This window comes from Macrotis lagotis, chromosome X (assembly GCF_037893015.1).
Source record: "Macrotis lagotis isolate mMagLag1 chromosome X, bilby.v1.9.chrom.fasta, whole genome shotgun sequence".
Taxonomy (NCBI): Eukaryota; Metazoa; Chordata; class Mammalia; order Peramelemorphia; family Peramelidae; genus Macrotis; species Macrotis lagotis.
This window is the reverse complement of record NC_133666.1, coordinates 424,409,684-424,428,506: the sequence shown is the minus strand read 5'-3', so window position 1 is coordinate 424,428,506 and position 18,823 is coordinate 424,409,684. Positions and strand designations below refer to the sequence as shown.

The window sequence follows — 18,823 nt, the reverse complement described above, 5'->3', positions numbered from 1 at the left end:
TCCAGGAAAAATGCTAGGAACAGAAGACTGTACACAGCATTCTGACCATGACCTTTGACACTGTCAGTCATGAGGATTTATGGAAAATGATGTCAAAATTTGGTTGCCCAGAGAAGTTCATCAGTATAGTGGAAGATGCTCTCAAGATTTCCTGGTCATCACTGAAGTGAAACAAGGATGTGTCCTTGCTCCTATGCTTTTTAGTATGATGTTTTCAGCCATGCTATCAAATGTCTTCACTGAGGATGAACACAGCATCAAGATAATGGATTAAAAACATTCCTCCTCTGAATGAGGGGGTGCTTTTCTTTTTCATTCACAGTGATCTAGTATATTGTCTCACCCATGACAGTTAATTAATAAATGTCTTGAAATGTATGAATAGGACTCCAGTATCACCACCCACTTCACCCACCTATAACCTTGTTCTCATGTACTCCTGCTTCTTTTGGTGTCTTTTTCTCTAGGAATGATTTCCTCACCCTCTCTCATGAATATCCAATTTCCTGTCCCCCTTTTCACAATCTTCTTCTCATCTTGTTCCAAATAGTACTGGATCTTCCCAATCCTTAAAAAATGACATTTAATAATTTGTATTGCACCTTAAAGTTTTGAGAGTTATTTTACATAACTTACCTCTTTTAATTTTCAAAATAGGTACTTGCAGTAAGTACTTTAAACATTATCCCTATTTTATGAGTGAGGAGGTTATTCCTCCATAGTCACACAGCTTAAATATAAAAATTGGGACTTAAATTGGGGTCATCCTGATTCCAATCCTAGTACTCTACGATTTTATACTATTTTCTAGTAAGCTACAAATTCATCTCTCTCCTCCCTTCTGTTACTTCACACCTTTAAAAAAGTGTCTATTCTCAAAACCTTGCAGTCTCAAGATGAGACTGGTAAACAGTTTTTCTAGATAATCTCTTCAATTTACTTCATATCCCAAGATTCATTGGTTCTTCTCCCATGTCTCTAGTTATTTCTCTGTCTTCTTCGCTGGCTCTTTTCTTCTTATGTGCAAACATATTTCTTTCTCTTAGCAAACTCCTCTACATAGATGACTGCTAAGTCTATATCTCAAATGAGGTCACTAGAAGAAGACTGAATAACAACTGACCAACCACAAAATCTATTTCTCCATCTCTGACTTCTCTCTCTCTCTCTCTCAGGCTCCAGACTCATCTTCTATTGCCATCAGGACATCTCTACATGCATGTTCTGCTGATACCACAAATATTGCACACCCAAAGTTGAACCTCTTATCTCCCTCCTCTCAATCTGCTTCTCTTTTGACTTCACAATTTCTGTCACTAGTACTGTTATTCAGCTATGATTATTTGAAACCTTGATGTTATTTTTTCCTCTTCCTTCTCTCATATTTAATCAATTAGCAAATCCTGTTAATTTCCATTTCCCTAAACTATCTACCTCCTGCTCTCTATTCCTCCTGTTATCCTCCTAGTAATGTCTTAGTTATAACCCACCTGCAAAGATATTCTAACAAGTTTTTCACTTCCATTCTCTCCCTCTTTGCTCACATTGCTCTCATCCTCATACTGCTACCAAATTTGTCTTCCTTTTTCAAAACTCAGACAGACTTTTCATACTTATGCTCATTCCACTGTCTGGAACCAATAAATGGTCTCTTATTTTAATTCACTGCAATTGAACTAGTACTCCTAGTGAACAAATTTCAAATTTTTTTAATTGACATTCAAAACATTCCATTCTCTAGAGCCAATACACCTAGTTATCTTTATCTCCAACTTCCCTTTGTATAGTATATACCTCAACTGAAGTTGATGCTTGCTCTCCATATATAAACTTTGTAGTCTTGCTGCCTTTGTGCAGTCTGTTTTACATTCTTTGAATACCTTGTGCACCATATTCCCAATTACCTTTTTTTTAGGTGGGAGTAGGGTGGGGGTGGTGTTTATATCACTTAACAAACATTAAGCACATACTATGTTTCTTTCACCATGCTTGACACTGGTGATACACAAACCTAAACAAAATAGTCACTGTGCTCTAGGAACATCACATTCTTTAGGAAATTCCCATAATAGCATTTTTTTTCTTTTTGTTCACTTAAATTCAACAGTTATTTGTGATGATACCTACTAAGTATATCAGGAAAGTAAAACAGGATTCTCTGGATCTCATTGAGGAGGTAATATAGCATTTTGGGACATGATGGTATTCTTACTATGTCACAAAGCAGAATCTCTGCAGACCTTATTCACTATAGAAAATACCTCTTCCAGGGGTGGCTAGGTGGCACAATGGATAAAGCACCAGCCTTGGAGCCAGGAGTAACTGGGTTCAAATCCGGTCTCAGACACTTAATAATGACCTAGCTGTGTGGCCTTGGGCAAGCCACTTAACCCCATTTGCCTTGCAAAAAAAATCTAAAAAAAAAAGAAGAAAATAACTCTTCTATTTAGCTCCTGCTAGAATCTTCATGCTGATCAATGTAGGTATTCTTTTATCACCCTCCTACTCAAAGGACTGGCAAATTTATCTCTGTGTGATTGTATGTATCAAAAAAATCTTAACATATTCATTGGAGACATCTTGTTGGAAGAGAGCTTTAAAGACTGCATTTTGTTCTACTGAGTCAGTCTTTCAATATGTTTAGAAGACAATAATATTTCATCTTTTATAGTTTTATCAATTGTGTAACTGTGAAAATATGATATGACTTTGAGTTGTTTTCATATATAGAAATCCTAAGCCTATCCTAGACTAGTTATATAGAAGCAGAAACCTTGCCTTATTTATTTTATTTAATCTTCACCAGTGCCTAGTGTAGTGTTATTTACATAATAGAGTCTTTGTGACACTGGATAAATGATTTAACTTCTCTCAGACTCAGTTTCCTTATTTGTAAAATGGATTTAATAGCACTTAACCTCAGTACTGTTGTGAAGATCAAGTGAATTAATATAAGATAATTTTAAAATCTCAATATGCTCTTTAAATATTGACTATTATTATTAATGAATATTAAATTGAATTAAATGTCACCCCAGAGAAGCAAGGACTAAGATATATGAATACATGTTGGAAAATATATTTTTTATTTATGTTTTCTATATTTCTGGGGAAATGCTGCTAGTCATTTGCAACTGTTGAATCGATGCCTGAGAACCTAAGCAGAACAGAAGGATTTACTACCTGGATTGATTCAACTAGAACAATAACCTTGCTCCTTAGATGTACCTTTTTGAGGTCTGCTGATTTGGAATTGATGAAATATTCTTTGGTACATGAGAAATATATACACCAGGTGACACTACCAAAAGTGTTTGAACTAATTCGCAACCTTATGGTTGTCTCTAAAGTTCTTTCCAAATCTAAATCCTTTCCTCCTCCATCTGATATATGAATGGAACAAATAGTTATGAAAACTGTGTAATAAAGCAGATTGGGGCTTCTGTTTCCTATGTATTATCTATTCCTGAGACAAATACTATTTATTAAGTATCCATCTAGCTGATCAGAGTTCACCTCCATCAGTATTGTTCTGGATCTACCAAAGTATGGGTTTTGTAGAGATTTCCAATGGCTTACCAGGAAAATAAAAGCATGGGCTACATTTACCTCCCTGAATATTTTTCAAGTGTCTTCATAAGGAATTTGAATGTGCAATCTTCTATGCATACTGTTATCAGCTGCCAAGAAGAAACAAGAGGAGCATGAACTGTATATAGATGGAAAAGAAGGTCATAGGTTCAGGGAGCCTGAGCATACTCTGTTTATTTCAGCATGGCATAAGAGCTACATTACTGGTATTTGGCCACCAAAAGATCCCAAAAGTATTTGGATAAAATTCTAGGAATGTGAGAAAATGGAATTCTCCAGGGTAAAGCACTGGGCAGCCTTAACCACAGTTACTGCAAACTGGAGCACAAATCAGCTTGAAAATGTTCCATAGGTAGGAAAGTTAAACAGTTCTTGTGCTAGGAAGGTTTATAATAATGCTTTTCCTCAAAATATTAATGAGTTACCAGTAAGAACTATGATACACAGTTTGAAGCTTAGGTGAATGTTGAACATTGTTACATAAAGAAAAGAGGCAAAATGAAATGGTATGGAAAATGTGGAAACTGTAATTACTTTTTTTCTAATCACCTCTATCATGAATAATTTTCAGAGTATTGAATTATTCATACAAAAAGGCTGCACATGAATATTAATTCCATTGGATTATTTTCTCCTTTCAAATTTTGGTTTAGAAAATAAAAACTAAATCCAGTTTGTTTATTTACACAATTTCATAAGCTTTTTATTCAATCTACATATGAACTAGAGTTAAAAAATTCCAAGTAGAATAGCTTTAATATTACATATATATATATATATATATTATATATATGTATATTCACATCATATCTACCAGCTTGGCATGTATAGTTTAATGTAATGGGACACTGTGCTTGTAATTATAAAGGTATTGGTGTGATTATGGTTCTGTCAATTAGCTATGTGACTTGAATAAATCGCTTAATCTCTTTTGGTCTCAGTTTCTTCATTTATAAAATGAGGATAATAACATTTGTGGTAATTACCTCATAGAATTGTGAGGATCATGAAAGTGCTTTGTAAATTTTAATGTGCAATAAATGTAAGTTATTGTTAGTAAATGTTTAATGCAACTGTAGTCAATAATGTACAATTCCATAATTATTTGTGGAATAAGTATAACCACCCCTACCTTTTTCTTTCTACTAATGCTACATTCCTTTTCCTCCTTAGGCTACTATAACAATAGTACCAAAGTGGCTGTGAAAACTCTAAAGCCAGGGACTATGTCTGTGCAAGCATTTCTAGAAGAAGCTAATCTCATGAAAACACTTCAGCATGACAAGTTAGTGAGGCTCTATGCTGTGGTTACCAAAGAAGAGCCCATTTACATCATAACAGAATACATGGCAAAAGGTAAGCATCTGGGGCGGCTAGGTGGCATAGTGGATAAAGCACCGGCCTTGGAGTCAGGAGTACCTGGGTTCAAATCCAGTCTCAGATACTTAATAATTACCTAGCTGTGTGGCCTTGGGCAAGCCACTCAACCCCATTTGCCTTGCAAAAACCTAAAAAAAAAAAAAAAAAGGTAAGCATCTGTTATTTATCCCAATAACTATACTTTAAAAAATTCCACCAGATTCCCATATCAATCAATCCTTCTTCAGGTAATGAAGAAGACCTTGAGATCTCAAAGGCTATTATCAATGCATAAACTCCAAAATCTGTTCATTAATAAGTGAAAGCAGTTTTGAGGCTAAGCCCCTGATGAACTCAGTCTTAATTGTCAGTGTGCCAGTCCAAGTAGGTGAGGGAAGCTCATTTTGTCCACCAAATGATGTCGTTGGATATGGAAATCAATGCAGAACATCTAGTAAGAAATGAAGCAGTGGAACAAAAAATTGTGGATATTTAGAATTAATGAAGTATCTGATGCTCATTTTCTTAGATTAACTTCCAAATAAGAATATTTTTTCTGTATGGTTTTATATGTGAACCCTAACTTCCCAAATTACTTAATTTGATACCTCCTCCATCATTTGTGGACCTTGATAATTCATTGGCTCCGCTATCTTAGAGTAGGCATTTCATCCATTTCTCTAGACAACCTTTTCATTCTGTGCAATCCTTGTCCATTTTCTTGTACTGATCCTAAATATAGGACAAGGTATCTTGCAGATATCAGTGAAACACTCTTATTTCTATGCTTATTATGCCTAGTTCTTGTTATCTGACAAGACCCTCCTTTTCAAAACCTTTTGTTAAAATTATTGAAGCCTACCCAATTCATGTGATAAATTTTTGTTATCCTTTGGATTGCTTACTGTTATAATTACTTTTAATGGATGGGGTTCTTTTGTCATATTATATTATTGGGAGAATATCAGTGGTTTAAGAAATAGGCTTTGGTAGCAGGAAGTAGCAACTGTAATACATTAAACCCTAACCCTAACCCTAATTTTTAAGAAAAGGAAAACTATAAAGCAATCACCCAACTCTGATTTCTTCATGAGTCTACCCGGGAATGAAATTAATAGGAAATGGTCAAATGGAGCAGAAAGGAGCTGTAGGGGAAAAAAATGAGACAGATATATAAAGATCATTGAGAAATTGTGAATTTCTGAGAATAATGGAAAAACAAGTGTATGGTTGCCACAGAATTGATCAGAAATGTTATCGTGCATAATAGTGATAATAGAGATTGATAGACCAAAGTCAGTCTATTTTTAAGAAGTCTATACTTAAAAAAGAAAGCCTTGCCCTTGGGATCTGGAATTCTGCTCCTCTCCAAATCAAATTATTATTACTCTTGAACCTTAATATGAATGCCTCCTGGCAGTAAGAAAAATCTTTCCAGAATGTTTAAGGATAAAGAATTTCTACTTTAGTAGAACTTCAGTAGTTTAATCTAAATCTGAAAGGCAAACCTTTAGATTTATAGAAATTCTGATTTAGAAATGGAATTTAGAACCCATCTAACCCAACCCCCTTCATTTTATTGATGAGTCAAGTAACTTATACAAGGTTATTCAGTGGGACTTAGTCAAGCCAGAATTGGAACCAAGTTCCTCTTGTTTTAAATTCAGTACTTTGTTCATTCCCCATACAGTGCCCCTAACAGTAATTAGCATTATAGTAGCATTAACACCAGTATTGAAATTGCGAGGGGAGGGGGAAATGAAACAATGATTTTTGTATTATTTTTATTGGAGTACTTGGAAAATGTGATAGATAATTCATAGACATTTTGCTTTTAGATCAGACTTATTGAGAGAGAAAAACAAAGAAGCACCAAAATACAGAAAGCCAGAGAGGGCAGAGAGAAAAAGAGTTAAAGATTCAAAGAGACAGAGACAGAATTAGAGAGAATATCTATCCATAGCTATTTATCTATTATTCCTCAACATCTTATTTGAAGCAATCCCTATTTTCATATATATTGATTTTTACTTAGGGAAAAATGTTGTGACTAAGAAACTTACAAAGTTTTGGGATATAGAAATGTGATGGTGATTTAAATTTAGTCTGAATTTTTCACAGGGCAGGGAAAAGAAATATCATTGACTTTTTTGTTTTACAAACAGGGAGTTTGCTGGATTTTCTGAAGAGTGAGGAAGGTGGAAAACTGCTTCTTCCAAAACTAATTGACTTTTCAGCACAGGTAAATTTACTCAAAATTTAATAAATACATTCTATCCTTGGGTTTTATGTTAGATATTATAAAATGTGCTGTTCTAGGGAGCCAGTTTATCAGATCTCCCATTTATTTTGCCTTGGAGATTTAAATGCACATTCAGTCAGACATTTTCTTGGAATAAAATAAAGAATGGATATTTCTGAGTGAATCCTAATGTATTAGGGGTGCTTATGCTTCAGACTAGTAGGGTTTATTTAATTACTCATGATTTCATTCTGGTTTTTATGAAGAGATATTTTTAATGTCCTTAAGAAGAGCTTTTCATATTTCAACTTTTAGCTTTCTCCTCTGAGGCCAATTAATCTCTTTTTAGTCATTTCCCTAACTGGAAAATAGGAAAAATAGAATTAAATTGCTTTCCTTGTGGAGAATTTATGAGTATTGCAAATTAAGTAAAGCACCAAATTTTACAAACAAATGTCCTGGTAATGGTATTGCCAAGTTGACTGGTTCATACATTCAAACCTTCAAAATTCTCAGAAAATAGTGATAATTAAAGGACTTCTTTTTCCATTTTTTCTTACGTATTAGAGTAGTTAGTAACATGTTTGAGAGAGGTTTTGATTGATCTGTAACCTTTTCAGTGCTGGCCAAGCCTGTTTTTAATTTTTTTTAAATATAATTTATGTGAATATACATGAGAACATAGGCAATTGACAAGAAATCCACCCAACTTTCTATAGACATAGCATATTTTGTAAGGTTTCCTCCTAATTGCTGACTTTTGATAGTTTACTTATGTCTAATAGACACATATAGATTTTTCAACTTATTTAATTCCCTCTATTGGTTTATCTGCTGATGCATGAAGACCATTTTCCTATATTGCATTATGTTGCAATGAAATTACTAACATAAACTGTAACATCAAAAAAGAATTGTTGAAATTCTGGAAGAAATTTGTTTTAGATTTTTTTATTTCCTCTCCTGTCCCCCTTTGTTTCCCCTTGAACTCTTCATTTATAAAGCTTTTTACAGGAAATTTTTGAAAAGGAGTTTTTGTAAATAACAATATTTAAAGGAAATGATACTATCTGGTGATGCTGGTGTACTATACAGGAGGACATTTTTACCCACATCTTTAATACAATAACTCAAGAGTTGTAACTGTTACTTATAACCAAGAGAATGGAAGCCTTAATGAATGTGGCTCCACCACCACTATTAATTTAAGTTAGGGTTGAATTGAGGAAGTAAACCTTGCTTCTCTTCACAGCCACACTGACCACCAAGCAAGCACAGTCTCACGGACTTCATTTCAAAGTTGAATGAAAATTTAACTGATTTTTCAGATGCCAGAAGTTAAACAATTTTTCTGAGGAGATTTAGTGCCCTTTTACAGTGGCCACATGGGGCCCAATAGATATTTTAAGATGGTGACCTATATAGTTTTAATGCCTTAACATTCTTACAGAATGATGTTGTTCAGGATAGCGTTAAGCAAGGCATATGTATATTCATCTTTTATCTATTTATTTATTCTTATTTTTGTACAAATAATTTTTTATACATTACTAAAATATTCTTGTTTAAGAGTAAACATAATACACCCTCCCCCAACATAGACCCACATGAGCAATAAAGTGAAGAGAAAACAAAATTTAAAATAACAACAGCAACAATACTACTACTACTACTACTACTACTACTACTACTAATAATAATAATAATAATAATAATAATAATAAAGTGCAGCCAGGTGGCACAGTGGATGGAGCACCAGTCCTGGAGCCAGGAGGACCCTGAGCCCAAATCCGGCCCCAGACACCCAACAATCACCCAACTGTGTGACCCTGAGCAAGCCACCCCAACTCCAATTGACCTGCACCCCCCAAAAAGACATAAATTAAAATAAATAAAATGATAATGATAGTAATAATAATAATAATAATAATAATAATAGTAGGGGCAGCCAGGTGGCACAGCAGACAAAGCACCAGCCCTGGAGCCAGGAACACCTGGGTCCAAATCCGGCCTCAGACACTCAACAATCACCCGGCCATGTGGCCCCAGACAAGCCACCCAAAAAAAAATAATAATAATAAATGTGCTACAGTCTGTGTTCCAACACCACCAGCTCTGTCACAGGTGGATCACATTCTTTATGATAAGTCCATCAAAAAAGCTACTTCCATATTTTTCCACCTTTGCTATTGCTGATCGTAACTCCCTACATTCATACTTCCCCACTACCATATGCTATATTTTCTCTCTCCTTTCACACTGTCCCTCTTCTTAAATGTGCTGTAGGGGAGCTGAGTGGCTCATCAGACAGATCACTGGCCCTGGACCAAGAGACTCTGAGCCCACATACCACCCCTTAGGCCCAGCATCCACCCAGCCCTATGGTCCTGGACAGGTTATCCAATCCCAGCCCCTTGCAAGAAGTAAAAAAGAAAATGTGTTATATCTGACCACTCTCCCCCCATGGTCCATTCTCTCCTCCATCACTCGTATCCCCCCCTTCCCCCTGTCCACTTTCTCTCCTTCTTACTCTAGATGTCTATACCCCATTGAGTATATATGCTGTTTCCTCTCCTAGCCACCTCCCCCTTGCCTTTCCCCCCTTCCATATCATTGCAATAGCTCATTGTAATAAAAAAAATCTTATTATATGAAATATCTTAGCCTATTCCACCTCTCCTTTTTCTTTCTCCCATTACATTTCCCTTTTAGCCATTGACTCCATTTTTACACTATATATCTTCAAATTCAGCTCTCTCCTGTGTTTCGTCTATAAAAGCCCCTTTGAGCTGCTCTATTAAATAAGAAAGTTCATATGAGTATTATCAGTATCATTTTTCTATGCAGGAATATATAGTTCATCATCGTTAAGTCCCTCATATTTTCTTTCCCCTTCTCCTCCACTCTATGCTTCACCTGGGTCCTGTATTTGGAGATCAGTCCTTCTGTTCAGCTCTGACCATTCCACAGGAACATTTGAAATTCCCCTGGTTCATTGAAAGTCCATCTTTTTCTCTGTAAGAGGACATTCAGTTTTGCTGGGTAGCTGATTCTTGGTTGCATTCCATGCTCTTTTGTTTTTCAGAATATTAAATTCCAAGCCCTACAAGCTTTTAATATAGTTGCTGCTAAGTCCTGTGCACTCCTGACTTCAGCTCCACAATATTTGAATTGTGTCCTTCTGGCTGCTTCTAATATTTTCTCTTTGACTTGGGAGTTCTGGAACTTGGCTATAATATTCCTGGTGGTTGTGTTTTTTTTTAATCTCTTTCTGGGCGAGATTGGTGGATTCTCTCAATTTTTATTTTGCCCTCTGCTTCTAGGATATCAGGGCAATTTTCCTGTAGTAATTCTTTGAAAATGATGTCCAGGCTCTTTTCCTGATCATGACTTTCAGGTATTCCAATAATTTTTAAATTATCTTTCCTGAATCTGTTTTCCAGATCAGTTGTTTTTTTCAATGAGATGTTTCACATTTTACTCTAATTTTTCATTCTTTTGCTTTTGAAGTATTGTGTCTTGAATCCTCCTAAAATCAGCAGCCTCCCTCAGTTCCATTCTACATCTGAAGGATTTTTTTTCCTCAGAGAGCTTTCTTATCTCTTTTTCTGTCTGGCCAGTTCTGCTTTTTAAAGCATTCTTCTCCTCAATAACTTTTTGAACTGTTTTATCAATTTGACCAATGCTGGTTTTTAACATATTATGTTCTTAAGCATTTTTTTTGTATCTCCTTGACTAAGTTGCTGACTTCATTTTCATGTTTTTCCTTCATCTCTCATTTCTTTTCCCAAATTTTTCTTCTATCTCTCTCATTTGATTTTCAAAGTCTTTTGTGAGCTCTGTCTTAGTCTGAGCCCAATTTCTGGGGGGTTTTTTGGAATCTTTAGATACAGGAGCTTGTACTTCCTCATCTTCAGATTGAGTGTTTTGATCCTTCTTGGGATCATAGGCAAAGTATTTCTCAATGGTGTTCCTCTTTTTTCTCTATTTACTCATTTCTCCAGCTTGTGCCTGGTCATGGGGTGCTTCCTGAGACTTTGAGTATTATTGGGACACCCCCCCCCCAACAAGGATCTCCATGTGTGAGGCTCTGTCTTCCCTCCTGGTCTGTGAATGACCACAAGCTCACCCCTCTGCCATGGGGCTGAGGTGGGGGGCCTGCTGTTCTTTGGGGGACCTAGACTGCAGTCAAGATCTGAATATGGTCAAAGCCCTAGAGTCCTGTTCCAGGGACAGAGGACAGACTTTGTCAGTCTCTCTCCACTCCCCTCCCTAGGCTCAGCACTCGCACCTGGGGACTCCTGCTTACTGGTTCCCTATATTCACCTTTACAATGCTTAAATAATATAGTTTTGCTGTGACATTTTCTACCTGGAAATGCAATGGAGAAAATTTTGTCTGATTTCCAACTTTGTCTAGCTTTTTAAGGAAGACTGTTTATTTATAACTACTTATTTGTTCTTAAGTGTGAAGACTTGGTATTGTGGGACATTTAATAACACAAAGAAAGGATAGTGCTAGGTTCTGTACTTGTGATTTCATTGGTAAAAGTTTTAGGAAATTGTGTAGGAAAAGAAGAGAGCAAATTACTTGCCCATATGTATCAAAACAGGACTTGAACCCAGTTTTTCCCAGCTCTGAGGACTAGCTCTCTATAATACCATGCTGTCCTTCTATTGTTAATTTATATATTACCTTATTCATAAATTTGGTAATGTATCAGTTGAAAAACTGTGACCAAATAAAAGGCATTAGGATAAAAATGGGGGCAAGGCAAATCATGTTTTCTTAATTGACACTATTCATTAATTTCTCCTTCTTAAGTGTGCTATTCATACACATCAGTCAATCAACAAGCATGTATTAATTACTTACTTACATATTAATTATGTGCTAGCTTCTGACCAAGGTGCTGCCAAAGACCAAAATGAAACAATCCCCTTTTCTTCAAAGACCTTACAAATATATTTTGGGAAGAAAAAAATCAAGAAAAATGTTTTCCCTTCTTAATTTCACTCCCATTTCATTCCTATCCCTCCCTCTGCTTTGAGGGGCATTCTGTACTACTCATTCATTCTTGATTCATTCCTCTCTTTTATAAAGCCCCATCAATCACTTCATCACATCAGTTCTCCCTCCCAAATGTCTCTTTTCATCTTTTGTGTTCTTTCCTTTCATAGCACCACCACCTGAGTTTCAGTTCTTGTAATCTCTCATCTAGACTATTGTAATAATTTCTTAATTGATCTTCCTACTGTATCCAGTTTCTCTTCTCTCTAATCTATACTTCACAGGACTTCCAAATTGAAACTTCTCAATCATAGGTCTGTTCATGAATTCCTTTGCATTTTGGGACAAAATACAAATTCTTCTGTAAAGGGGTGGAACATATGAAGCCATGTGCAATGGCTTCTTGCTAGGCTCCTTCCATGGAACTCCCCTGCATGTATTCTACATTCTAGTTAGAATTTTGCATTCACTATACATAAAATTCCTTCTCTAACTTTAGGCCTTTACAAAATATCCTCCTTTCTGTTTTCAGTTTCTGGAACCCCTAGCTTTTCTCAATACTTAACTCGAAGTCCACCCCCTACACAAGGCCTTTCTTGATTATTCCAGTTTCAAGCCAGTCAAGAAGCACTTAAAATTAATTATACATACCTAGGAATGTTATTTTATTTCAATTAGAATGTGTCTCCATAAGACTGGGGCTACTTTATTTTTTTTTCCTTTACAATCTCTGATACCCTGGACCATAGTTGGCTTTTAAATGTTTGTTGAATGAATGGATGAATGCTAGTTCAAGTGTCTTCTAAAAGAACATGCTTTTGACACAGTGAATAAAGCACTGGCCCTGGAGCCAGGAGGACTTGAGTTCAAATCCAACCTCAGTCACTTAGCTGTGTGATTCTGGGCAAGTCCCATAACCCCTATTGCCTCCCAATAACAAACAAATAAATAAATAGAATGTACTTTGTCTGAATATATAAAGGATCAAACTAGGAGAATTCTGCTAGTTGTTCTTGAATAGGGTGAAGAGAAAGGAAAGTTAGTCAGCACTCACTCCTGTACTTCTTTAAAAGATCTCCTTGGGGTGGCTAGGTGGAGTAGTGGATAAAGCACCGGCCTTGCAAAAACCTAAAAACAAAAACAAAACAAAAAAAAAAACAAAAACAAAAGATCTCCTTGAAGACTATCTGTTTGGTACTCATGTTTTACTTACCAGGTTCTCAAATGTTTATATAGTTCTGTTTTTGTTCTTTTTCTAGCTTCCTCACTCAGACAGAAAATATCAGGGAGAAGACAAAAATGCCTATATAAATTATGATGCTTGAGTTCTGGGGGGTGGGGGGGTGGAGGACTAATACATAGCAATTTAGATTGCATAATGCCTTACTGGCTTTTCTTTGTGTCCACAGTAACTATCAACTTTGAATTGGGAAATTCTGTACTTTACATGAGGCTATAGTCAGAGTGTTTTCAGATTTCCTAATAGAAGCTTAAGTATATCAAGGATAGGAAGAAAGATGACTATTTATCTGGATAAACAACAATGCAACTCTGACAGAGTTGTCAAGTATAGGATGAGGATCAGAGAATCAAAAGCCCTACAGCTTTTCTACCCTCCTCATCAGAAGAAACTTGAGATTCTTCAGTCCACAATTTCCCCTCCCCTCCCCAATGGAAACAGGAAGTTGGGTGAATACACATTACAACATCATTCTGTATGAACAATGATGTCATCACTTCCTGGTTTTGAATAGTTAGGGAAGGAAAAGCTTTTCTGATATTCAGGTGTAACCTCTTCCCAACTTGACTTCTAGCCCTTTTGGCCAAAATCCTTTTCCTTTCTTCTCTCCTCTTTCCAGGATGACATCACTATGTCATTCCTAATTCTAATCAGATTTGCTATAGAATTTCACCTATCCTGCAAATAAATGAGGCACTTTCATTCTTCATTCAGTGAAAAGGAAGATTATTTCCTTATTAGAGAGACCAAGCCCTGAGGGGGTTTTATGTTCTCAGCACAGAGATACTATACTACTTCTCCCTTCTAGTTCTCCTTTTTAAAAATAGATGCTTTATTGATGTCTTTTTTTATACCACTATCACTTCCTGAAACCCTCTCTACTCCACCACCACCACTGACTTTGAACCTTCCCTTGCATGTCATTCCATCAATAAGCATTTATTAAGCTCCTACTATGTATTAGGTTGGTTGGTTGGATTTTGTCCATTATCGAAAAAGACCAAAACAACATCACTATGTTAGAGATAAGTTACAATGTGTCCCAAACTGTTGCTGATCAAACCAATATGAGCTCAGACTGCTCTGCCACAGGGCAGGAACAAATAGTCCATGTAAACACCTGGGGTGGGGACTCTAAACTTATGTATCTTTCGTTTCCTCTGAGCTGCTTCAATTCTGCCTTGCTTATAGAACACAGTTACCTTCTCTGATGAGGGCACGCCATGCTGGGTAGTCCTTTGCCAGTGTCTCCCAGCTTGCACAATCAATTCCAAAGTTCACTTGAGAGTGACCTTGTATTACTTTTTTCTGACCCCTCTCTGAGTTCTTGTCCTGTATGAGTTCTCCATGAAAGTCTTTTTTGGCAAACATACCTTAGGCATTCAAACAACATGGCCAACCCATCATAGATGTGCTCTCCATAGTAATATTTGTTTTGGTTTTTTGTTTTTGTAAGGCAATGAGGTTAAGTGGCTTGCCCAAGGTCACACAGCTAATTAAGTACCTGAAGCTATATTTGAACTCAGGTCCTCCTGACTCCAGGACCAATGCTCTATCTACTGCCCCCAGCTGCCCCTATAAGTAACATTTGATTGCTTGACAGTGTAGCCTGAGAAAGAACCTCGTGTTTCAGATACAAACTGGGATACAATTGACAATATTTGCCTTATTTAATATTTTTAAAATATGCTTTATTTAATCATAGAATTAGACCTTGTAGAGGACATCAAATTCAATTCCCAGAAGAGGAAATGATGCCTAGAATGGTACAATGACTTTTCCAAGATCTCATAGGTAGCTTTGAATACAGGTCAACCAACTCCAAATTCATAACTCATTCTGTTGTATTATAGTCTATCACTTCTTTGTTGAGAAAAATAAATTATACCTTCTTCCTTGTCCTTTGTAATCAAGATTTTTTATTACATAGAGTTCTGATGCCTTTCAGTAATGTTTTCTTTTACATAATTGTGGTCACTATGTATATTGTTCTCTTAGCCTGCTTTCTTCAATTGATATCAGACTAAATAATCAAAAGACAAGTATTTATAAAGCATCTATTTTATGGTAGTAACTAAGGGTACAAAGGCCAAAAAACTTAAATAATATTTCTTTTATATATAATCTTCTTAATGTGCAGAAATATTCCATTACACTGTAGACTGAAATTTATTCAATATTTTCCCCAGCTTCTGGGCACCTTCATTTCTAGTTTTTTATTTATTTGTAAAACAAAGTGTTCCTATAAATTTTTGTGCATATGGGATCTTTCCTTCTAGCTTTGACTCTCTTTAGGTATATCCCCAATATATTCACTGGAATCAAATGGTATGTACTTTGAGGGTTGTAATCTGACCTGGTCAAAGCATATTTAGAGAACTGTATTTGTTTGGAGCATCACATATTAGGAATAACCTTCATAAGCTGGAGTTCATTCAGAGTATAGTAATGAGAATGAGGAGACTAAAGGCATACCAGAGGAGGGCAAACTGAAGGAATTAGGGGCAAAAAAAAATGGAAATGAGATAGCTATTTTTAAGAAGCTGAAGGATTTCCAAGGAGAAGAACTTTATTGCTTGGTTCTAAAGAGCAGAAATAAGCAAATGGACAAGATTGACAGAGAGGAGAGTTCTCAGTAATCAAAAACATCCCAATAATTAGAGATGATAACTAAATGGAGCAGTGGATAACAAGTAGTATTTAGAGTGAGGAAGATCTGAATTTAAATCTTGCCTCAGACACTCAGCCATGTGACTATCTGTAAAATAGGATAATAATGGCAAGACTTTTTGACTTTGCAAGTCTTAAAGCACTATATAAATTCTGGCTTATCATCATCACCATCATTGTTATTAGGATTAGGCTGCCTAAGGTGGTGATGGGTTTCCTTATTCTAAGTAGATGACTAGTTGGAGAGGAGGTCTTGTTCACTTCAGGTTGTGCTAACTGACCTCTGAGGTATCATCCAAGTCTAAAAATTCTGTAATTGCCCCATGTTATATAGTCATTTAAAGAAATGATTCCCTAAAACTGAAGTATCCATAGTAAGCAATGAAGAAAATTTGCAAAACAGCTCTTGCCTTCATGCACATCAAAAGATACAACACTATGAAATTTGATTTCTAGAAAATATTCATTCAGGGTAACTTAGATAAGAACATGCTAACTAAATTGTGGTGAAAAGAGCACAGAGAATTTGATCAATATCTGTTTAAAGATTTATGATAAAAGGCACCAATTTTTATTTAATGTTCATTTCAGTGAAAAAATGGAATCTAGATGATCATTTTCAAGACATATGTTATTTATGTTATGATTAACAGTTATAATTTAGTAACATTTTTATTTATCAGGAGAATTTATAGAAAATTTTTAATTCTAACCTAGGTTAAAGATAATAGGTTTTATAATTTTAAAAGGGTCAAACTGGCCAAAGGGCTATACTCCTGAGTATGACCTAAAACCAGATTATAACAAATAAAAGTGCAATAGAACATAGTTATAATATGTGTTTTTCTAAGTCAATGTGTGGCCCATAGGAAACTTATGTATGATTTAGTAGAGTTTGATACCCCTAGTTCATACTACCTGAATCAAAACCGCCATATTGCCACCTAGTGTCAACATTTTCTAATTGCAATAAAAGTATTAAAAACAGACTCTAGGGTTTGCTGTTTTATCATTAAGGGTCAGATTACACTTTGATCCTTCCCTTCATCTTCTCCTTGTGATATATTATGAAGCTGTTTCTGTGGGAATTAAAATTTTGTTTAAGTGTTTATAAATTCAGTACAAAAAGTACTAAGTATTTCTATTTTATTTTATCAGGTATTCCCTTCTTAATATTCTATGGGGTTCTCTTAACTCTGTTGTCCTTTTACAAATCACTGAGACTTTCCACTTCTTTCCCCAGGATGCCTTCTCTCCCACATTTCCACACTTTTGCTTTCCAAAGAAGCAGTATACTTTGCATTTCATCTAACTTAGAGAAGTCATTGCCAGTAGTGAAAAGTGAGGTAGTCAAGAAGAAATAAGATGTAATGTAAATACGGTTGTACCACTTGCAGCTGAATAGTGCAGTGACTAGAGCACCAGACCTGGAGAGGAGGTTGAGTTTAGACCCTTGATACTGACTAGCTGTATGACATTGGGCAAGTCACTTAACCCCATTTTCCCATAAAAACAAATAAATAAATGCTGTTATTCCAATGTTGGGTACTAAAGATGGGACTGTGACACAGTGGTGCCAAAGCAGGTAGGTAGCTTCACAAAACTACTGGTCATAAATAAAGGTCATTGGTGGAAGCATAGCCAATATCATCAAAAATTGGAAAAAATCAAATAGTTTTGGTGAGTAAAGACTCCATTAAGGAAAAGCATTGAAATCATTATAGTAGTATTTCTGTTGCATTCAAAAGGGTATTCTCATTGCATATCTAATTCTTCATTTATTTTCTGCTTGTTTATCACTTAAATTAGCATTGATATTCAATACATTCAAACAAATTAGCTGGAAAAGCCATAGCTTAAATGCCAATTGCATAGGAAGTGGACATCTGATTTCATTGGTATGCAGAACTCTGTGGCAAGAAAACTTCCAATACAGGGCAACAGCTTCTGGGTATCCTAAAGTTTCCTAAAGCACTGAGAAGTTAAAGGACTTTCTTAGAGTCTCACAGTCAATGTGTAAGAAGCAGGACTTGAACTCAGGTTGTTGTGACCCCAAGCCAGTTCTGTATTCACAAAGTTAGAATTTATTTCTGAGCCTCTTTCCAATAAAGCAAGACTTCTGACCTGGTAGGTGATTTAACAGTACAATGAGATATCAGGGGAAATTGTGGAATCACCATCTTAGAAGGTTTTTGGTACAGATGGTGATGATGATGATGATGATGATGATGATGATGATGATGATGGCTTTGGTAATGAAGGTGAATACCTCTCATTTTTGCAATTCTTTATGATTTACAAAGCACTGAGTGATAGAATTGATTGGTAACTTAATAGAATAATAGGTGGCATTTATAAAGTATTTTTAATAAAATAGCTTGTAAATGTCTGGTTTTATTCTCACAACAACCCTAGGAGGTAGATACCTTTATAATCTCTAATTTATACATGAGGACACTGTTTGACATAAGTCAAGTGACTTGCTCAAGTCACTGAGGTAGGATTTGGACTTAGGGCTTCCTACTTTTAGAACCAGCCCCATAAGACACCTTTGACTTGCATTCTTATATGGAGATAGGTTGCTAGACTAAATGGTTTCTTGAATCTACCTTCTTCGCACAGCCTTTATTCTCTAGCCCAAGATGATGTGATTCTTTGAACATTTATATATCTTCATTTTAGATGCCTACATTTTAAACTATTGAAATTAA

The 18,823-nt window shown here is 35.7% G+C and overlaps 1 protein-coding gene across 3 annotated transcripts in view; it reads left to right on the top strand.

Annotated features, from left to right (window-relative positions):
* The window catches only part of LYN (LYN proto-oncogene, Src family tyrosine kinase), a 148,334-nt gene that overhangs the window by 103,306 nt on the left and 26,205 nt on the right, over nucleotides 1-18,823 (top strand). For all 3 annotated transcript variants that reach the window (XM_074199940.1, XM_074199937.1, XM_074199939.1), the window contains exons 9-10: nucleotides 4,765-4,947; nucleotides 7,116-7,192. In XM_074199940.1, the coding sequence (XP_074056041.1) occupies nucleotides 4,765-4,947; nucleotides 7,116-7,192 (260 nt within the window). The remainder of the gene's footprint in view (nucleotides 1-4,764; nucleotides 4,948-7,115; nucleotides 7,193-18,823) is intronic.